Here is a 24,194-nt window from a genome sequence, read left to right on the forward strand (position 1 = left end):
TACAGCCAAAATACTCAATTTTTATATTTTAAAATTATATATGTTTGATTAACACGATTTAAACATTCTAATTATATCAATAAACAAACATTTTTAGTCGTATTGTTGGAAATATTAAGTGAACAAAACTAAATCTATTGGTCGGTCCGCGTGTTGGCTCGCGTACACACACCTACACACACATGCACGCGCGCGGCACTATACAAGCGAACGACAAGCAGGGTCATGCTCACACTGAGACAATTTTAATATATAAATCTGCAACGCATTTTTTCTTCGTCTGACCTACATCCTGTTATAAAAATTTACAAATCGACAAGATTTCTTTGATGCATACAAAATCACATATATCGTACACAAAAATAACCCTAATAACCAAACCGTTTGTTTTTGATCAATGGTGTTTGCAATTGGTTGTTGTTGAAGGTTGTCATATTTCTTTATATATAAAAATAGTAAATAATAAAACTTGATAGCAAGATACGATGTTACATTTAACTATATATAATTAGATGTATAATTTATAATATATACATATTCTTCTTCTTCTTCCACGGCACTACAACCGGTGATCGGTTTTGGCATTTCCACCTAATTTATTGTAGGGCTTCTAGATATATCTTGAGTTTTAGTATTTCTTCCGCTATTGTTTGCATTTTTCCTGGTTGTAATATTGCACATTCCAGCTTCCAAAATTGAAGTCCAATCGTTTATCTAGATTTCGATCGTCTAGGTCAGAGGTCGGCAAAGTGCGGCTCCGGAGCCGCATGCGGCTCTTTGGCCCCTTAAGTGCGGCTCTGGCACAAATATCCACCGGCATATACGCGCTGGATTTAAAAAACAAGGAAATATGGAGCTCTAAATTTTAACATCTTCGTGTTGATTTGGAAAATTATAATAAAGGTTTGCTAAATTAATAAATAAATTTGGCTCTCAATTTTTTTTTAATCGTTGTAATGTACATATTTGGCTCTTTGGCTAATAAGTTTGCCGACCACTGGTCTAGGTCATTATGAATCGGGGCGGATTTATTATTTCTTTGTGATTTTTTCATAACACTTTGGATTTATCCACGTTGGTTGGTTTGCTCCAAGATAGAAACCCTCCTCCTTTATCCGGGCTTGGGACCGGCAAGAGTGCAACATATCTACACTCCAGGCGGAATATGTAATATATATTACACACACACACACATATATATATACAATAAATAATAAACTTTTCGACCATCGTGACGCATTGGGGTAACCTGTTAGGTCACGATGGTAATAATTTAATGTAAATAAATAAATACATTACAAATAAATTATAAAATAATAGAACAAGTAAAATAAAATGATTCTACGACAAGGAATCGTTTTTGTTATTATTATTATTATTTAATATTTACTAAGAGTTAATATTGATATTTTATTAATTATATCTTATTTATATTTATTAATAAGTATTTAATAGTAATTATTATTATTATTATTTAATTATTACAAACAATAAAAACCAATCACAAAAACAGTTGACAATATTAAAACAGTCGAAATAACGTATAAATATATTCACAAGTATTTACAAATCACAATTATCATTGAAATATTGATGACATAATTTAATTTCGATTCATAAATTAAAGTATAAAAAAACGAATTTCCGCGATGCGTTTGTGCTAACCCTAAAAGTGGTCTAAAGAAGCACGATCGAAACCGCGCGCGAAATACAAACGACTAAACTTAAGGCGTGACTTTATAATTATATATACCACTGTTTCATCGCAAATTCTATAAATAAAATCACTGAAATCGTTTACTAGGAACTCAAACTGATTTTTAAAACATATATTGCCAACTTTAACCTTTCCGTTTCTTTAAAAAACGAAGGTTTCAACGAGCGCATGGCATGCGCTTGGCGTTGAAAGGATTAATAAATATTTTTAATGCCTCTTGCCTGTATTTAATAAAAAAATTACCAAAAATATTTTTTAATTTATTTTGCTTGATTTGTTTTATTTATTAAACTTAAAAATCATAACCACAAACACATATTTTTTAAATCGATTTTTCATATACTATAAAAAAAATAGAATGTGAAGATAAATTAGTATGAATTTTCATTATTTTGCCTTTTATCTTGAGTTACAAAAAAACACTATTTTATTAATAAATTAAATAAAAAAACAAACATTTATAAATAATCTTGTACTAATTTTCACATTTTTTTTGAAGGGGGCCCTACACCTGATTATTGCCTTGGGTCACGCGCCCTGCGCGTACATATCTGTCAAAACCGTCTTGAATTAAAAAAGAAGTCGTGATTCTTTCAATATCTTGTAGCTAATGTACTGTAACCAAAGCCGCAAAAAACATTGGCTTTCAAAAGAGCAGGTAGCAAAACCAACTACTAAATCAAAACTAATGGTAAAAAATACATTTTTGATATGGTGGGATTGTAAAGGAATTATCCAATATAATGTACTTGAATAAGATCGCTTAATAACGGCTGAGGTCAATTGTGAGCAAAAAAATCAAAAAAGCAAATATTTAAAACAGTGACATTTTCGTCTGGCACTCCTAATATATATATATAAAATGAAATTTTACACTAAAAAACATAAAAAAATAACATAACAATTTATTTGAAAGTATAAATAGAGACTATTTACAAAATTTATGTATATGATAATATTAGCCTACAAACATACATACATATACTAATTATTTCAATATAAAGATTTTATGAAAAAATACGCTATATAATACATATAAATACAAACTATCATAAATATTATACAATATAATGATTATTTTAACTTCAGTCCTTTTTTTCTGAAGGACAATATTAATTCACAGTTAATGAAGCAATATAGTAAACTTATAATATATATATATACAAAAATATTTTGTTGAAGTAAATTTACAACTATTAACACATTTAATTAGTTATATGCACACTATTCGAACACATATATCCTAAAACATAAATAGTATTTTTGTAAGCATAACTTGATAATTGAATACAGACATTCCGATAAAAAATGGCGCAAAAAACAAGAGCGGTTTTTTCTTCTTCTTCATGCGACCTGACTCACGTGAAATATCCGTATTATCAGAGCTTAAAACTTATATTTTACTTCTGCGTAACATTATACGTAGGCTCACCACCGCGTCCGTGTAGTATGGAAGCCAGTAGTATAAGAATATGAGTTTTACGCTTGGCTTAAACCAAAAATACGCATAATGACGTTCGTAACGCACATAATCAACATAAATCAAAACAAATATATATGTGTGTTCTTTTAAGCTCTTATGAACCTACTTAGGCTGTTGGTCATGTAAATTTCGAACAAACTATTTTACGTTTCGTTCACTCTACCTACTGTACACATTTGTTTACCTACTACTTATATACACATAGTTTGTCACGATCGTTCTATGATTATACGATTACATCTATATTATATCTATTATATATTTAATCTAAAATACGTATGCTCGATGTGCGCTAATCCAGCTTATAACAGTAGCATAATCAGGGACTTTTTTCAAGAATTCTTTATAATCTTCTGTTCTGTACTTTTCGTGATGTATAAAATTTCCAGATAAACCTATGTCCATAACTGGACTACCGTTTAATTGTTCCGGTGTTACCTAAGCATAAAAAATACTCAATCAGAAAAACATTAATACAATAATTATTTATTATTATAAGTTTGTATTACTTTGAATTTGAGGGTTACGCGATGGTCTACAACCCTTCCCATGGCTATATGGACAAAATAAGTAGGCCTATCTTTCCACATGTGAGTGCTTGTAACAGGAGCGGGAAGATTCCAACTCTTCAATGACGCTCCTGGTCGAGGCACGAATGTTAGGGTCATCCGGTCTGGACCTGTTGTAAAAATGTGATTTATAAAGCAATATATCTATATGTTAGTATTAAAAACCCTCTTAAATTATAATTTAATATAAATATAATTACCTAGCAATGTAAATTTATATTCACACGTGAGTTCTGCGTGGTTGCAATTAGGTGCGTTGTTTTCTAAGATTAGTGTAGTTTCTTTGGGCAATATTGGCGCAGTACCGTTGACCCAATTGCTATCTTTGCTGAAATATAATATATAGTTTTATGTTATATTCTTCTATAACACGAATTGGGGTTACAGTCGGTGGCTAATTGCTCGAAAATTTTTTTCTTTAACAAAATGATTTTTTAGTCTAATTGTATTGGATAAGATTATTCAACAAATATTTTTGCGAATAGGAAAACATTTCTTTATTAAGTATAAATGATCAAAAAAATTACATCTTTGATTTATACATAGCTTATCTAACTGTAGTGGTTCCTCTTGAAAATCGCGCAATAGTTACCGTAACAACGACACAATAAGGATGAACTTGCCAATAGAGTGTAGAGAAAGAGACCGTACAAAAGCCTTCGTTATGTCCAGAAAAAAGTGTTTACCATAAATAACACGTAATTACTCTCTGATGCATTGAAATAATATTTCTTTGTTGCGAAACGGGCACGGAAAATAATATATCACCGGGCGAAAAAAGCACCGTAAAGTCACAATATCCCCGTTGCACCATTCGAACTCAGAAGAATGTCCATCAAACAAATGTAACTTTTTAGAGGCGTGGACATATTTCGTTGGTCGAAGAAAGTTGTGATTCGTCAGCGGGCTTTCCAACCTTTGATACTTAAGACTGGTCTCCAATGAGGAGAAGTGAGACATGGCCTAAGACGAAGAAATCATACAACCCGCAACAGAGAGGAACAAACCTCCACTACACCGTCACTGTCACAACTACAAGACCTCTAAGGACAATCCACTGGACATCATCTATCCGCCAGCTTCTTCACTACCGCTCGGAGAATAACGATACTCGCCCACCATAGATTGTCGCATTATATAATAAATTATTACTAGTTTCTAACGAGTTCTTGTTTCCAAATGATAATAATCGACAAGAATTCGCATCGTTTTGTTATATGATTATTATTCTCTAATCTTCGTTGTCATCTAATTTAATAAAATACAATGAATTTTAATAAAAACGACTACTAACATATCAGAGACCACTCACAGACGAATAGAGAGCACCACTGGCAGATCAGAGACCAGAGAGACTCAAAGACTAACACGCACTTCTATTCGAAACCAGGCATATATAAATATATTTACCTCAAACCTACAGATCTGGAACCGTAGAGTGGAACTCCACAATAAAATTCTTCTTGACAGTCGTCGACCAAGTAATTGATTTCTTTATGATCTATCAATAATGTTCTAGGACTATTTGGATCTATATTATAGATAAAATAACCATTTTCAACTCTCCTCAAAGTTTGATTCTCGTCTCTGAATTCACGACTTGAGTGCTGAAATATGAAAACATAATAATAAATAAGTGTAATAACTTATTAAGTAAATAATATAAAATATTTACTTGAATTTGATAGCGCTGAGGTCTTGGTATGTCTAAATCTATTTTATAAGGATGTCCAACATAAGTTGTTAATGCAACTATGATAGTTAAAATACAGATAGAGTATAAAACTATCACGGTTATGAAGGGTTTTTTCACAAGACTCACCAAAGGTATCTGAAAACAGTTTTATTTCTGATTAATCACAAGCTTCTTCAACTTTAATTTCATTATATAGATAAAGAGTATAGTTACCATAGTGCCTAGTATCAGAAACATACACATTGGTGTTATTAAACCTATTTTTAAATCACTATTCATTATACCAGATCGACCAAATATAGGCATGAAGAACATAAAGGCTGATAGTACTATGTACATGTTGAAGATTAACATAGGGATGTGAGCAATGAGGTATATCCAAATCCAACTATATCCTGAAATCATATATTTTATTAATATGTGTGTATAATTGAAATTGATTCATTTAACTAACCAGTTTTATATAAAGGCGTTGCATATATCATCAAATTTGCTAATGATGTTATGACGATCATCAAGAAAAGTACAGAAGCTGATCTAGCTCCTATGCAAGTCAAGATAAACATTATTAAGATCCATGGGATTTGAGAAGCTATGAGGTTCATCTGTACTATGTTCACGAATGACATGTCATGCTATAGAATAAAGAATATCAAACATTAATATTGTATATATACGTGTCTATATATATGAACATGTCTATATTACTTTTGAAGCTCTCCAGAAGTTTATAAATAGTTGTACTAGAATATAAGTGCCCAGAGATGGACAAAAGTACATTGGGAATATCAAAATTGCATTGGAATACCATGGCATTTTCAGGGTAGCCGCTGCATCAACAATCACAGATATGCATATAGTCACACCTAAGCTTAGCATCATTCCAATGATTATTCCACACGTAACTATAGCGATCTCTATGAAGATAGTCGGACCTGGAACATATTCATAAGATAATTATTTTAAGATCATAGATCAGTGAAACAAGTTGAGTATGCTTACCGTCATAAAAACGATAGACGAAGACTCCAATGCTAGCTAGTCCTAGCAACATGGCTAGAACGTTGACTATTATGTTGATTGTAGTGTCATAGCTGATCATAAACCATCCTAAGTAATCATAATAGATCATCTGACCCTCTGAATATGCCTAAAAACAAATACATGAAGTAACATTTCTATGGAGTTAAAATGCATTATATTACTTACATTTACATCGTTCATTTCTGGAGCGTCTCCAAATGCTCTCACAAGGGCTAAAATATTATCGCCGAGGTATTGATGGCTTCCGGGGGGAATGTATCTTTCTGAGTCGTAATGGGTATGATATACATATCCATTTTGCCAAAATGCAAAGTCTAAGCCTGAAGAATTAGATAAATACATTCTTTAAAACTGCTTTATGAAGAACATATTATGTCGAGAGTATCTTCTTAAGTGAGTGAGTCTGATTTTAGAGATGCTTTGTAGTATTTTAGTTATTAAACATATTTAATTAAATGTGGCATAAATACATCTTGCTTTGTGGTGTTTCAACCACCTGTATAATTTGTTACAAATTAGAGGTCACTCTAACGACTGCTTAAACAAATACAAAAAGAGATTAACCTGTTTTGAAAGCGAAGCAATTACACGATGGATGAGAGATCTCAATAATTGGGTTATTAGCTGGAAATATTGCACAGACCACACTTCCAAAATGTTCAAGAAACGATGCAATTGGCTCGAAAACATCCTCATATGTGACTCGCCAAAGCTGTCTTAAATCATCATTATAATATATATGATACTTGGTCATAGAGAGAGAGAGAGAGAGATCATCCCAGATGCTTCACTGAATTCACAGCCGACAATAATACAACTCGACACGCCAGCGAACACTCTCCGACTTCCAAGACCTGGCATTTCATCTCTATCACCTGATAGCGGCATCATACACTTTCACCCTCAAAAACATATGTATAGAGCCACAAAATATAGTGAACTTAAAATAAAAATAAACTCAATTTTCCGATTTTTATAAGTCTAGAAAATGTGATCTTTAGTTAGCATTAAAAAACAAAGTACTAACTATAACTGGCAAAAAAAAAGTAGGAAAAAATAATTTCAATATTACATATTTTAGTTATAAAAAATGATTATTATGAATTAAAAAATATATAATTCAAATAAAACATTAATCTTAATTTGGAAAAATTAAGGGACAGAAGTCTAGAAATATATTTTTAAATTAATTTTATAAAAAATAAAATTATCGATGAAAAAATTGTGTTACATGCCTCACAAAGATAATAGCGCTAATTATTTTTTTCATAAGAGAAAACTAATATATGTTCAGTTTAGTATAAAGATTAGAAAAAAAGTTGTATCTAAAAAAAATGTTGCAATTTCAAAATAAAAAAATGTACATTTATAAAGATTTCCATTATAACTTAGTAATTATATATTTACAGAAAAATATGAATATCAAATTACTAATATTATAACAAAGAAAAACATAAATTGGAAAAAACTAAACTAATTCAAGATATGTAGAATTTTAAAATCTGGAATGCAAAATTGTATTAAAATTGTATTAACTGGAGTAAATGTTTTAAATAAGTATGAAAGCATGGTTTTAATAAAACAGAATTTAAGACATATTATTATATGTGATCTATTTTACTTTCAAGCATTTAAAGATTTATAATAATAAAACATTAAACGATCAAATTTCTAAAAAATTTGAACTAAAATTCAGTCATTTAGAAATTGAAAGTAGCTCTAAATCAGACTCAACAAATGGGACTCCACCCCCAGCACACTCGAATAAGCTTCTTTGCTTCCAAGTAATCTCAATTAATACGATAAAGACTGCACTTTTAACAGTTGCTTATTGTGCTATTAATATTTTTATGTTAACACACTATCAATTAAATCATAAATCATGTAGAAAATAACAATAAAGTAGCGATATTTTACATCTCTCAATTGTGTTACATTGACGTTAATTTTGTATTGTTTCAATTGTGTTTTTTAAGTCGCTAAATTGTAGATAAAATTGAATTACTTAATCTTTATCTTTGCCGACATTAATGAAGTTATCTGAATTTATCATAATAATTGCTATTAAATTATTATATTTCTTTAACAATAATTATTATATGCAAAGAAAGTTATTGATAAACTATTGCTAATGCTAAAGTTCTTGCTTATAAACACGTATATAAAGCAATTTTATTTATTGACTGCAATTATGTTAACAATATGTCATAAACAAGAAATAATAACCATTCTAAAAGGTGAACGGATTTGTAAATATATCTTTAAACTAATTTATATAAATTTTTCTTTAAATTAATCACTTACCAAACATGTTTCCAAAATCTCGGAATATTCTAAAATCAGAATCAGAAGGGATGAATCCATTTTGGAACAGTTCTTCACCAAAAATTTGTCCATAAGGATGCTTTGCATATTTAGCATAATACTGAAACATATTTTTGTCGTTATTAAAAAAAAATCTTCATATACTAATTTATAGTTTATTAGATTACCTTCAAAACCCATGAGTTCTTAGGTCCAGATTGAAAAAGCACGCATCTACCTCCAATTCCAGCAGCTTCCAAGTTAATAACCATCTTGCAATTTTTAGCCCATTTGTGCGACAAAAACATATGTGAACCCTAAATAAAAATATCAATATTAATATATAGTAAATAATTAGATATTTTAAGTAAACAAACTTGAAGTATCGTTTCTTCAGCTCCATTGAACAGAAACACTATATTATGAGTTAAACGTGTCGGTGAGATTGAAAGTATCCGTATAATCTCTAGCATTGCAGAACATGAAATGAGATCATCTGATGCACCTTAAAAATAAAAAAAATATTTCATAATATTTTCACCATTTATTATATTATTTGATTTAAAAAAATACCTGGACTAGATGGATTTGAATCGTAGTGACAATTTACTAGTACACTATGAGATCCTTCACTTCCTTCAACCACAACAATAACATTTTGTATATTATTGTATACATTAACAATTGAAGAACCACGACTCAATAAATATCCTCCACTTCCTTTTTGTTTCTAAAAAAAATATATAATTAATAAGCTTGCTTTTATACATCGTTAGCTTATGTACTTAAATGTACATGAAATCTTGTAGTTATATCTGTCGTTTAAATGACTTTGGAAGTCTTGGATAGCACTGATTTAAATTATATATTTTTAATGAATACATTTATTTTTTATTATTTATCACATATCTGACATTGCTTTATTGCAAGTTTTAGATTTAGATTTAGAAGTGTAATAGTTTTTAATGTGTAATGGGTTAGCTTTGAAAACGAATATTTATTGTTGACCTTGCATGTGTTCAACTGTAAAATAGTGATTATGTGTACTTTAGAGATGGACAACTTCTTAATTAATTAAGTATTACGAAGCATTAATGAAAAATTTTCGACTTAAAAATAACAAAAAAAGTTGAAAATCTCTCTAGGTTATCGGAGCACTAGATTAATCAACTTTTTGATTAAGATTAACTGTTTCACTTTATCAAAACCTTGCTTGTAATCTGTATATATTATATTTTTTTCGAGAGATTTTATCACCTGTTTTGTGACTGTCAAAATACTACAAATACAAAAGATTTAACCAGATTTAAATATATTAAACTTATGGGAGTATTGTTGTTATTCATAAATATTTGTTTTAACATAATATAAACAGTATGAGATGACTCGAAGAGTTATTTTCATACATAAAGATATAATTGATTCATTGGAACGTGATTTGGCATTAATGTACTACACTTTAGAATGGTCCAATGTTTATTATGATTTTCGAACAATTGTGATTGATTACGTAAAAGATTGAATTGTTAAATTATATACCTCATATAAAATCGTCTGATTTGAATTGGACAATCTTTCTATTTCTTTAACTTCATCGATGATAATCTGAGGTGCAAATATTTCATTCTCATCACTACCAACCACTCTGACACCTAAAGAACTAAGCTTTCTCGATATTTGTCTTGATCTTTCTCCGGAGAATAACGATGGATTTTCATTCTGAAATTCACACAAAAAAATATTATCTAAAAAAACATTATTAAAATAAATCAAGACTTACAATTTCTTCTAACGTGACGACTGTTGGTAGGGCATTGTTAACCAAAGACACAAAGTAGAATAACAAACCCCAAATACCCATGATAATGAAAGGCCACCACCATGACAAAACTGGGCCTCTAAACTGCTTCTTAAAACGATAGCCATCCATCTTGCTATCAAATATACAACCCCACCTAAGTTAACACTATTAACGACTGAAGATAGATTTTTACAAATTATTTAATACGTCTCATAATCTAAGTATTCTTTATTGCAGATAAGGATTAACTATTTTTCGGATAAATACACGATGATTTCGCACTATTGTTAAACCACTACTTAAGTATCTAGATAATATTTACATATTTATTATTAATTGTTATATGGATTTTTTTTACAAAAATAGTTTACACTCGATGACTGCGTGTAAATGAATAACTGTTTTTTCTTGATGTCTACCGAGTTTTAATCAATATTTGTATTCACTATCGGTCGCGAAAATATAATAGATTGATAAAAATGTACATACATATATAAAATTCACTGACAGTAAATCAAACAATAAGTGTATATTTATGGATCGATAAATATATTTGCAGTGCGATAAAAAAATACACTTGACGTTTACAAGAATATCCTTTTCTTAGTACAACTAGGAATTCACTATAACAATATTCACAGAAATTCTGCTTAAGTTAGTCATAAAAATATATGAGGTAATGTTTATATAATATTATATCAAGAGAACGGATATGTTTATATAATAGATAAAAAGTGTAGAGAGAGATACACTTTAGTTGACGTTGTTGCTTCAAAATATTATAGTTATGGTGACACGTAGATAAACGATTACGTCATTGTGTATCATTTGTGGTTGAAATTTTTATAACCAAATTTTGCTTAATGAATTTTGAATCTAATGTCTGGCGATTATCACAAATAAAAGAACAGTAATTCACTTAAAATATTGCCATGGTTACATATTTTTTATTTTCTATAATCCTTACCTTCAACTGTTTTTTTTTAAAATATTATTTAAAATATTGTTTCATATAAATTAGCAATGGTTTCTGTGTTTATATGAATTTTGCACGTATCTGTCATTATGTTAAAGATGGCAAAATACCTTATTTTATAATATATCAGTATATAAATAATAACTTATAAAGATCATTGCAATGAATTATAATACTAATTAAAATATTTGTATGTCATAGACATTCTGAGAACGAAGTATTTTCTCTGGCGTTGAACTAACTGTGGCGACTGTCGACCACCATGAATAGTAACGCACAAAAAATGGCAATTGTCTCATTGTTAATGCCCGTAACCAAGAATGTTCACCATTAACAATGAGACAAACATCATGGCACAAGAGGGATTTCTTTTGACCACACAACACGGGTCGTTAAGAGTATCCCTTTTGTGACTAAACGGTGCGGATGCAATTAATCATCACAACAGCAAACCCTTTCCGTAGAATTCGAAAGTCGGAGCAAGCAAAAACTCGCTTCCAAATATGCAACATCCGATTTCTCGAATTCTACGAAGCGACTCCAGCGATTGGCTAGGAGATCGACGCACAAGCGTGATTGGCCAGCAAGGGTGCATCCCCTAAAAGAATATAAGCCCGGACTCCGACGAGGAGACGGCAGTTGATCCGAGTTGATCCGCAGTGGACACTAGACCTTGGGAGAGGGCCCAAGGACAATCCACGAGAGTCAAGCGAGAGTCGAGACGCTGAGGCACGAGAGACGAGAGGCACGAGACGCCAGAGAGCGGAATCAGCGGCAAACGACGACCAGCAGCCTTCCTGAGGAACCAGCTACGTGCCCCCACCTGACACTCCTGACACCTGTCGCATGCAGCTTGAGCCATCCTGAGCATCATCAACTGCACGAACTCCGACATCACGAGAAACGTCACGCCATATTCGTCCATTAACAAACTTGTAAATATAAAATAATAAACAGTCTAATAGGATTCGACCAGGAGTCTCATTGGCCGCGAGGTCAACCACCCCTAGGGTTACGCTCCCTAATATTGCGTGTCTGAGTAAATGTATAATACATTAAACGGTATCCATTAACAGTTTCAAAGCAATTAAAAAAAATCAGGGGAAAACCGAGCATTATTTTTTTATAATAATTTAATATACATACGTTAATTTTTGTAGAAAAATGCCATGACAAACCTCATCAAAGACTTACTCAAAATTCACATATTGAAGAATTGAGTCACTACAATCGAGAAGGATGAAACGTATAGAAGCATATAGCAGCTTTAACCTAAAAGGTATTAAACGGGCATTTGTATTTTTTCTTATTTTTTTTTATATCTGAATTGGTTCATAGTATTGACGTCAAATCCATTTTGATAAGTAGGGGAACATTTTTTTTGATTATCCAAAGCTAGCACTTCACTGATAACAGATATCGCTATTACATTGCACATATATATGTACTTTGTATATAAATTATAAAAGGATAGCATTACGAGTTTGATTTATTACCACATTGTAGTGACTCATAAGTTTGACAACAGATAACACCAATTTTAAAAAAAATCGCCACTAAAAATAATTTAATGATTGAGGTACTATTTTAATTAAAATGATAAAGGAGCAAAACCAGAATTAATATTATTTAAATTAATAATAAAAGGTTAAGCTTAGTACTTAACGAACGATTAATGACACTAACCAAAGTCCAATATCTTCCGCACGTTTTCAGACACATATCGAATACGCTGAGTCACCGCCAAGGCTTCGCGTCTCGGTCGACTTTGGCATACTCCACTGATAAAATCCAGATACTCGTAAGAGCAGTCTAATATTAAATTAAAAATATATTATCTATTTTTATAGACATTTATTTATACAAAAAAAAAAAACAAGCGCAGTGAGATTTTTAATATAGAATTATTATTTATAATATAGTAATTATTACAGATGATCATTTGCTAAGATATGAAATGCTGAAATAGATTTCTTATTTATGTTACATTACTTAAGCGATACTTTTAGAATTCGTATCCTTTATAAGCACTGATCCATCCGAATCTATCGACCCAATCAGGGAAAGAATCAAGGAACGACTGGAAAGCCTTTGTTCTATACTCATGGTGATGGACATGATTTCCAGCGACGCCAATATCGAAGACTGGTGCTCCTTGAAGTTGCTCTTGATTTACCTGAAATAAAATATATTTTAAAATAAGTCAATGCTACAGTTATTTATTATTTTATGGCATTACCTTAAAAGTCAGCGATAACTTATAGTTATCTTCAAAATATCCTCTGACAATATGCAAGAAATAAAACGGTTTTCCATCTCTGATTTCAGAAGTTGTTGGTTCTGTAGGAACGCTCCATGAATCCAAAGTAGCTCCAGCCTTCGGTGCAAAAGTTATAGTTATTCTATCAGGTCCTGAAAGAAAACGAGATATTAAATATATGAAACATTATAGTTATAGAATAAAATAATACCTTCGACGTCGAAGTTGAAGGTGCACGTCATTAAAGTTGGTCTACAATCCCTATTACCAATCTTAGTCAATCCTGTCACTTCTGGTATATTTGGCATATCTGCGATTATCCAACTACTCGTAGGACTATAAATTATAAATGTTAATAATATGCTCAAAACAGATTTATAGAATGTATCTTAAATCACCTTAAAGGAACCATTCTAGTCATCCAAAGTGGCAGTCCGCAATGTAGCTCAGATCTGCAATCCGGAGCTAAAGATCTAGCTGCATTCCTAGTTTTTAATGGTGCTGTCCTTGGACTATTAATATCTAAGTTCAATAAGAAATAGCCTGAATCTGCTCTTCTAACATGTCCAGTTTGATTTCTGAATTCGCGAGATGTATGCTAAAATTATATAAAAGCATCAGATACTATATTTTGCCTCTAAATAGAAATGATCATACCATAATCCAATATCTCTGTGGCGATGGATTCTCAGGTCCAGCACTATATGGGTGTCCAATTTCTGTGTTCAAAGATAAGATCATCATGAAGATGGAGAACGTCATGAAGAACGAAAAGACTAAACCAGGCTTCCTGACGAGCATCATCAGAGGAATCTGAATTTTTTTATTTGTGTTGATGAGTTTTCTAAAAATTATTAAGTGTAATTTGCAATATTACCGCATAGCTTGATAGGAATATGCAGAGAATAGATGAAACAAGAGCTATGTATAAATCGCCATTAATGACACCAGAGCGACCCATTACTGGATTGAAGATGACGTAGCCCATCAGCGTGTAGTACATGTTCATCAGTAACGATGGGATGTGTATAGCCAAATATACCCAAATCCAAACATGACCTTAAATTAAATGAAATGTTGCACATAAGTAACGACACCATCTTTTACTTTTTGTTATGCTATATTAATATTGAATTAAATTACCTGTTTTATACAATGGAGTTAGGTATATCACAAGATTAGCAATAGCTCCACACAATACAGGCAATAAAAGTATTGCTGCTGATCTTATTCCAGCGCAAGTCATGACGAAGAACATTATAATGAATAGTATTTGGACAGCGATTAAGTTCATTTGTGTCGTCATTTGCATGTTCATTTTGTGCTGTAATATTTAAAATGATTTATATTTTCTATTTATTTTAAAAGTGAAGAGCAGTACTAACCTTTTTAGATCTCCAGAGATCAGCAAAGTGTGGAACCATAGCGTAAGTCACGAGACAGGGACACCAGTACAAGGGGAATAAGAGCCATACGTTTGAGTACCATGGCATGGCTAAGGTGGCAGCAGAATTTACGATTAGACCAAAGATTGAAGTCACAGCGATAGCTGCTCCCATTGCTATCATTCTAACGCAGACAAAGATTCCTAATTCTATGAGGACAGCTTCTGTAAAATAATAATTATAAATAATGGAATTTGATGAAAAATTAGGCGATTTTGTTAGTGATGCATGAAAACAAGTCTTATCATTTGAGTAGCTTGACACAATAACTCTCAAATATGTGAGTGCAAAAGAGTTCATATTTTATAAGTAGAGTGTCATAAAAAATAGAAGATTAGATAGAGAGATTATAGAGTTAATTATATAATATATCAAGATATACAAAACATTACTATCGGTATTTAGATTGTGTATTTGTAATTTATAATAGTCCAGACTTTTGATCGCTTTTTTCTTAGATTTCTTTGAAGAATCTGTATCTAAATTGTCGTTAAATTAAATAAAAAATAAATTATGATTATGAATTGTTAAAAAAACACTCACTAGTTCCTTCTGCTCTAACGTCGTTTATTTCAGAATTATCGTTTGCGGAATTTTGTGATTCTTCAGTTTTTTTATTAGCTTCTTTTGTAAATTTCTTAGCGAATGATGACATTGTAATCTTTTCAAAGTTCTTGCCTTCGATTGGTGTACTCTCTGGTAACCATTTCCCTATTTTATTTTAATTAAAAAATATTTTTAAAATGCATCTTGTATGTGAAAGTAAACTAGATTCAGACTTACAATTCAAAAGTCTACCGACATATATCACGATGCTGAAGATAGCCAGAATAATGATGAATATGTTTAAAGCAATACCACCACCTTGAGGATAGCTCACCATAAACCATCCTAAGTAATCGTAGTAAACCATTTTTCCTTTAGAGTAAGCCTAAAATAAAAACATGTCAGAATTATACAGAAAAAATCTTAAATACAAAGAAATTATTACGCACTTGCATATCAAATAATTCTTTTGCGTTTCCTATAGATTGCAAGAGAGCTAAAGTATTGTCTCCCATGTGCTGATGACTTCCAGTTGGCATATAAATTTCTCTGTCGTATTTTGTGTGATAAACATGTCCACTTCTGCTGAATGCCATATCAAGACCTATCAAGACAAACTTTGTGCTTATTTTCTTACAAATGTATAGGTTTTAAATACATACCTGGAAGCTTTCCAAAATCTCTGAATATCCTAAAATCTGTATCGGAAGGTATGTATCCAGCTTCAAACATTTCTTCAGCCAATACCAATGCGTGTGGATGTGGTACATATTTGGCATAGTACTGAAAATAAATAAAATACAACGTAGCTTCCATGTATTTAACATTAAAATATTTTTGTTATACCTGAAGAATCCATGGATTTTCAGGACCAGATTGGAAAAGGATAGATCTTCCTCCCATTCCAGCTGCTTCCAGATTTAAAATTATGCGACTCTTGTTTTTCCATTCATGTTGCATGAACAAATGTGACCCCTTTAAGTATAATACAATATATAATACAAATCTAATCGTATTTAACAATATATAAAACATACTTGAAGTGATGCTTCTTCAGCTCCATTGAATAAGAAGACCACATTGTGTGTCAATCGTTTATCACTAGCAGCCAAAACCCTGACAAGCTCCAACATAACAGCGCATGAAATTCCATCATCAGCGGCTCCTAAATATAATACATATTATTATTTTATTAATTTATTTAGCTTATATAGCTTTAACACTAAACAGAAAATAAAATTTCCCCTGGCCGTACTCGTTTTCTTATACCTAACTCTCTATTTCTATTATTAAATTAATGTACTCTTTATTTTTTATTAAATATGTATTAAAATACTTTAGTAACATATTATTTTCTTACACATATAAAAACTAAAACATTCATCTTCAAAATTTATATTTTTAATACTGGATAATATATATATTTTTATACTATTTTTTTAATATGTGAATGCAATGTTTTTTTTTATTTACAATTAATCCTAAATATTTTATTTTACCAACTATTTTTATATTTTTATTTAATATATATTTGTAATTAATATATTATACAAACATTTAGTTTGAGTACATTATTTTTAACCATATTTCTATTATACTTAATTCATTATTCAGGTATAAGTAAACATCATAAGATTCCCTATCAAGCTCGATAGTTTACCGTTACATTTTAATTAGAATCCACTACTATTTGTCTCTCAGCCATACACCGTAGGGGTGTTACTCTGCGCTTCTAAAGATATATTTATCATTTTATTTTTATTATATCATAGTGCTCTTTTCTTATATTAAATACAAATATTTTATTGCTTTTGAAAGCAACAATAGTAGAAACACATTTAATAATGACTATAATAATTATATTTATATAAAAGATCGTTGAAATTCTGCGCGAAATTAAAAAAAATCAGATACATAAGTAGTAAAATTATGGAATGCAGTTAGTAGTATTGTAGGTTAATCAAATTTATTCATTTAATAATCCAGAACTGACGCCGATCCCCTATAAATAAAAGTGAGAGGGGTGTCGCATGCAACGAAGAAAGAGATAAAGCATGCTAGTTCGTGTAACGGTACTTCATCCAGACGACATGAGAATCTTATGAAGCATACGGTAAAATGGTTCAAGTGCATTTGAACTAACCTTCAACTTCAGGCACAGTATCGTAATGACAATTCACTAAAATGCTATGGCTTCCTTCACTTCCTTCCACTAAAACCACAACATTCTGGACGTTGACGTAAATATTGGTGAATGGAATCTTGTGCCGCAATTCATAAGCACCACTGCCTTTTTGTCTCTAAGCAACAAAATCAACTCAATCACATACTTATTCAATGATGTTTAATGCACTTAAGATCTTACTTGAACAAGTATATTCTGAGAAGGATGAGCTTCTCTAATCGCTTGTCTCACTTCTGCTTCAATGAGCTCTGGTGCCAATTGCTCGTTAGAAATGTGACCAGTCATTCTAGGTCCAATAGCAGTAAGTCTCCTCAAACTTCCCCTCGATCTTTCACCGCTGAATAATTTCGGATTCGCAATCTAAATCAAATATATACATATATTACAGTACCATGACAAATAAAATAAATACAAAAATACTTACAGCTTCTTCTTCGCTGATAACATCCGGTAGTATGTGATCGTTCAGATGAATCATATAGTATAACAAGCAGCAAAATCCAACGAAGAGTATAGGCCATCTCCAAGATATTGATTTAGATTCGGAAGGAGGTTTAAACTTCTTCTCGACTACTACTTCGTTCTGTGAATAAGCGTCCATTTCGAGCTCGTCGACCCTTTTGATCCTGTTTTGCTCTTCATAGTTTAGATCTTGGCTCATGATTCTTCCTTTGATCGAGTAAAAATGATTAGATCGTGAGAATGCTTCTTACTATAAAGATACATAAATCAGATAAGAAACTACTGAGTAATTTTTACGATGTTTTTATGCATCATGTGTTTTAAAATGCTCTAAAAATGCACTCGATATTTATTAGTCTGATAAAAAATAATTTATTCTCTATTAAAGTAGATTAGTACTATCTCTGATAATCTGAATTCACCTTTAAATTATTTATAAATATTATTGCTACAATTTATTGCTTTTTTATATGAAATAACAAAGAAAATTACATTAGCGAATGCTTTATCTTTATAACTTTGGTTATAAACAAATAAAATAAAAATTAGAGTTGATTCGCTTTTACCCTTTGCTTTGTGACAAATTTTTATAATCGATCGTATATCAATATTTATTAACAAAGTTTTAGATTAAATGATTTTATCGAATAAAATCAGATTTTAAGCACAATACAATCATTAAACGAAAGTAATAACACAATTACATGTAAGTTATTTTTTTTAACTATTTTTATAAACATGTTTTTATTAAATATAGAGTATGATATTATTACTTACTTTGCTGCAAATATCGTTAAATTGATTAGAAAGCTAAACACTGATTTTACTTGTTACATTAGTATGCCTATTTATATATTCAGATTTATAATATAAATCAATATGCTTGAGACGCAATTGTTATGCTGTGACGTAATTTGTTAATCGCCCAAAATCGAGTTATATGAACGTTTGTTTATAGTGAAGCAATTAGAGCAAACAAGAGATTGATTTTCGTCTCATATATAATCGAAACGAAAACAGTACTGTACTTGTTCCTTTGTCACAAGGAAATGCGTCACAAGTTACATCATTCGTTTGATAGAAGCGACGAATCGATGGTGTACTCGATATCGAAAACTGTACGACACTTGATACCTTATGGAATGTGTCATAAGGAAATGTGTTACAGGTTGAATGAATATAAATATAGAAAGGAAATAAAGGGAGAGTACTTGATCTTGAGCTCATAGAGAGAGTGACAGTAAGAGAAAATACAGAAGTCTACTCATTAAAAAATCGTTCGTCCTGCCGACTCCTCCCCCCGGTCCTTAACACTTAGATAAAGTATTGTAAATATTTATTTTTGAAATATTCAATTTTATTAAATAGAATATATAACAACGATTTTTTGTAGGTTATAATACATTTTAAATATTTTATTTATATTTAAAAAAAAAGTTTTTCTAATAAAAAAAATTGAACAAAAAAAATATTTTTATCTTATAAAAAAATTGGAAAAAAAATCAAATTTTTTTATAAAAAAAATTGAACAAAAAAATTATTTTTTTTAAAAAAAAATTGACAAAAAATTTAATTTTTCTTACAATTTAAAAAAAAAATGCAGTATTGTTGTAGACATTAATATTTTTTATTATTATACTGATGTATAGTCAACTGCCATATATCATTTTATTTGCTATAGCTAATTTTATTGTTAAAAAATTTTTGATAATAAAAAATTAGGCATGCTAGAAAATATTTTTAAACTTATTTGTATCGAGCGTACAATATTACAATTACGCCTTTGTGGCAAAAAAAATTTTTTACAATCTTTGTGGCAAAAAAATCCAATAAACATCTAACAAAATATCTATTAGATAGTCCAAAAATGTATGTCGTTTTTTAAATTTAAATCAGTTGTGCTTTGGCCATTGATACACATCTAAATTTCACATCCAAATATACAAAAAAATGCGTTTCAAAATTTAGCTTAGCAGAATTTTTACAAAGTAAACAATTTATACGAAATTGTGAGTTAGAATTTATTAGCAAAAAATCGGCAAGTAAGGCCAATAAAAAAATATGTAGTAGTCATTAGATATCCAAAAATTTAATTGTCATGCTTTTGGTAGACCAACAAAGATAAACGATGATGTCCTGGTCATAGAAATAGAAAGAAATCGTACTAAAACTATTCATTAACTAGTGCATAGACACATTAAAAAATAGGGAAGGCTTGGATAGAATGTGTATGGGTTCCAAGTTAATAGAGGGGAAAAAAATCAAGTCGCTTTTTCTTAATCTTTTGATAAACGGATATGAGAAATGGATGTTGTAAGACAATAATCGTCGTAGCAGAGAGTGGTTATTTAAAGATTCAGTAGAAAAACCTAAATTTAAACTAGAGCATACTGTATAAAAATATATTATGCGTATGGTTGGATTGCAAAGGGTTTGTGCATTATGAAACTCTTAAACATGGCCAATCAATAACAGTAATATTTATTGTGAATAGCTGGATAATTTGCATGAGGTAGTAAAAATGACCTGTCAACAAAAGTAACGAAATTAATTCTCGATAAAATCAAGGAACTTGACTGGAAGGTTTTATGCCATCCACCTTATTCTAGAGACCATGCTCCTTTCGATCGATTAACACACTTTATAAACGGAAAAAATACAGTATTTTGAATCAAAGCTTTTAATATTTTATTCTAATGGAATTGAACAATTGACTGAGATGTAAAAAATGGTTATATATTTAAAAGGAAATTATATGTTTAGTTACTAAAATTAAAATAAAGATTTAAAAGTGAAAGTAATTTTTGGTTTCATTAAAAAAATACGTTTATTTCTGGATTACCTAATATATATATATAAAATAAAAACTATATTAAATATGTAGAAAATAAATCGACTATATCAAAAATAAAACATAAAAAAAAATATAATTAGATCAATTATTTACAATAAGATAAACTTTTTGTATAATAATTATAAGCTGTCTTTATATTATATCTAACATATCTAAGCCGTTTAAAATTATTTTAATATATGTTTAGTATATATAAAATAATCAAATCTATTTTAAGAAAAATGTAAAATGCAATCAAAAATCATACAAAAAAAATAATTATAAATATATTTAATATCAGATAATTTAGTATTGATTTAATATATTATTCTTTATATAGATATTTTAAATATTAATATATCACTTTAATATGAAAAAAACTCACTCATGTTACTATTGTGTGCGAATATCGCAAAGTGTACTCTAAAACTGAATGTCTAATAGCTAAGTAATTGAATACTTAGCTAAAGTATACACTGGAAATTCATGGTTTACTTTTTGACTGTTGATATTTGCTATGAGTCAAAACCGGTCATAGTGCTTTTCGTGACAATTCAGTTGATTTAACGATAAAACACGATACCGTTAAAGTAATTTATGAATAACCTTATACCGTAGATTATATAATTTATATGAAATTTTTTTGTATTAATTCGTAATGGAACTCACATTTTAACTATTATTAAAATTATTACATTAACTAAAATCAAATTAAAGTATTATAATTTTTGTGTAACTTTTGATATAAAAATGAATGATAGTAATTTATGAATGCTTATATATTTTGCATATAATCAAAACTATTTTATGATTCTAATAATATTTTAAGAAGTACAGTATAAACAAATAACGTACCTTTTGAGCTTAGAAATAAAATGAAACTGACCGTTAAAAATCAATTTTTAATGCTTAACTTTTATTTCTTATCTCTAAATATATCGATGCTCTTTTAGAAGTCGTCAACCATTTTTTAAGATACGAGAAAGTTAGAAGGTTAATAATAAGATATTTTATAACGGTTGATACCATATTATAAATATAGTAGAGTAATCCTAATAAGCATATTAATAATTAATATACAATATAAATAAATATTATATCTCTTTCATATTTATTATATGAGATTTTTGTAATAATTATTTTTTACAACTTTAGTTTGCGATCTATTCCCCTAATTTTTATTTGCATCTGCTATTTACTTAGAATGAAGATAAGCAAAGATAAAAATGTTTGATGTTTTCATGACTAGTAAATGCGATAAAACCCTAAATTTTATTTGGGACTAATAAACTCTTGGAAAATATTACGATGATTTGTCAAATTCATTTTGTTTACACTTATATGAAAGAAATATTATTTTGCAATTTTAATTATACGCCATATATTAAACAACTTTACAATACAATAAATCATTAGTTAAATTATGAGATATAATTATAATAGAACCGGCGAGTTTCATGTTTAATATGCTATGTAATATTATTTTATTGCCTTTAAGATACATACGTAATTGAATGATTAATATATTTCTATAGAATAGTTTTATTATACATTATATAATTATCTTGTAATAAAATTAGAACATACCATATTTATAAGCACTTTTGTTTATTGCGCTTTTGACGCGTATATGTGACAAGTCCTTTTCTTGCGGTTAATGCGTATTACTATAAGTGACTTTGGGCTTCTTTTTCACTACAATCTTATGTGATAAAATAAAAATCATACAACTAAAAAGTTTTACATTTAACATAATAATATAAATAATAAAAATTTAAAGACAATTAGAACACATGATATTTGTATTCACTGATAAATCCTGTTTTATCAGTCCATTCTGGAAGATTATCTAAAAACGTTTGAAAACTTTTAGTTCTATAGCTTTGATGATGAGCATGATTACCAGCTAATCCAACATTTAAAATTGGGTTTCCTTGAAGTTGATTCTGCGAAACCTTAAATCAATTATATAAATATAAATATAAATATATTTTTATTTAAATATTATTGATTTTTTAAAATACCTCAAAATTCAGTGTTAGATTAAATGGTTTTGATGTATCTCTCCTAGTAATGTGTACAAAGTACATTATTATATTATCGCGTATTTCTGAAAATCTTGGTTTAGAAGATAAACTCCAATTAATTAACGAGGCTCCATTTTTTGGAGCAAAAGTAAACGTTAATCTGTCTGGTCCTAAATTTATATTAAAAAAATATTGTTAAAATTTATATCATATTTTTATTTAATGCCTAATCACCTTTTAACTGGAATGAAAATTTGCATATCATCGTAGAATTATCGCAATCTCTGGAATTATTTTCAGAATTGTTTAGAGTTATTTCTGTTTCATTTAAAAGGATCGGTGGTTCAGCAGGTATCCAATTACTATTGTGACTAAAATAATTTGTTATATAAACATTATTAAATAAAATATATCTTGGATAAAATATATATAAAGTGCGTCAAAAGATTCTTGAATTTATAATAATAAGACAAATATTAAAAAGATGATCTGACAATATACCATAAAATAAACTAATCTCAACTGTCATTTCATAATATTTAGATGAATATAGTAATACGTAAAATTGATAAAATTCATTATTATAATATATTGTTTTACTTTGAGGTAGTCTCAAGCCACTTTAAAGAGTAAAGAGGGACTTTTGCAGATCCATGACAATATTAAATCTTGTGTTCCATCTTACAGTTGATGCACTTCACTCATCGATTATATTCGTTTCGGTTTATATAAAATATATGTATCGAGGATATCGATAGTGATGCAGCGTGCGGTAGAATATCAAAATCAGATCTCAGCTATCAATGCCGATTTTCAGATGTCCAGCTGAGTCGGCCGGCAGGTATA

The 24,194-nt window shown here is 29.6% G+C and overlaps 2 protein-coding genes across 9 annotated transcripts; both read right to left on the minus strand.

The window, feature by feature from the left end:
* Positions 1-1,966: 1,966 nt before the first annotated feature.
* On the minus strand, positions 1,967-11,024 carry LOC148232798 (endoplasmic reticulum metallopeptidase 1-like). The gene is made up of 16 exons (XM_088189871.1): positions 10,594-11,024; positions 10,353-10,532; positions 9,387-9,543; positions 9,191-9,318; positions 9,002-9,130; positions 8,814-8,934; positions 6,675-6,829; positions 6,468-6,615; positions 6,174-6,400; positions 5,920-6,100; positions 5,679-5,860; positions 5,445-5,600; positions 5,180-5,376; positions 3,970-4,097; positions 3,710-3,879; positions 1,967-3,638 (listed from the first exon to the last, which is right to left on the minus strand). The coding sequence occupies exons 1-16, from the start codon at positions 10,741-10,743 to the stop codon at positions 3,468-3,470; spliced, it is 2,580 nt and encodes an 859-aa protein (XP_088045997.1). The 5' UTR covers positions 10,744-11,024; the 3' UTR covers positions 1,967-3,467.
* A 2,403-nt stretch (positions 11,025-13,427) lies between these two features.
* LOC148232799 (endoplasmic reticulum metallopeptidase 1-like) lies at positions 13,428-22,195 on the minus strand. 8 transcript variants are annotated; one of them, XM_088189659.1, is made up of 19 exons: positions 22,177-22,195; positions 18,451-18,695; positions 18,207-18,386; positions 17,985-18,141; positions 16,879-17,006; positions 16,688-16,816; positions 16,504-16,624; positions 16,291-16,445; positions 16,079-16,226; positions 15,839-16,006; positions 15,688-15,774; positions 15,236-15,459; positions 14,994-15,174; positions 14,728-14,909; positions 14,508-14,663; positions 14,249-14,448; positions 14,062-14,186; positions 13,830-14,002; positions 13,432-13,766 (listed from the first exon to the last, which is right to left on the minus strand). In XM_088189659.1, exons 2-19 carry the CDS (start codon positions 18,685-18,687, stop codon positions 13,596-13,598), a joined length of 2,922 nt encoding a protein of 973 aa, XP_088045785.1. In that variant the 5' UTR covers positions 18,688-18,695; positions 22,177-22,195; the 3' UTR covers positions 13,432-13,595. The 8 variants fall into 8 exon arrangements, with proteins under 8 accessions (XP_088045786.1, XP_088045787.1, XP_088045788.1 ...); XM_088189657.1 differs by lacking the exon at positions 22,177-22,195 and adding an exon at positions 21,707-21,827 and having other exon boundaries at positions 18,451-18,738; XM_088189654.1 differs by lacking the exon at positions 22,177-22,195 and adding an exon at positions 21,707-21,806.
* Between the last annotated feature and the right edge of the window lie 1,999 nt (positions 22,196-24,194).

Source organism: Plectrocnemia conspersa, unplaced genomic scaffold, assembly GCF_051122295.1.
Source record: "Plectrocnemia conspersa isolate PC_06_02 unplaced genomic scaffold, ASM5112229v1 ptg000008l, whole genome shotgun sequence".
Classification (NCBI taxonomy): domain Eukaryota; kingdom Metazoa; phylum Arthropoda; class Insecta; order Trichoptera; family Polycentropodidae; genus Plectrocnemia; species Plectrocnemia conspersa.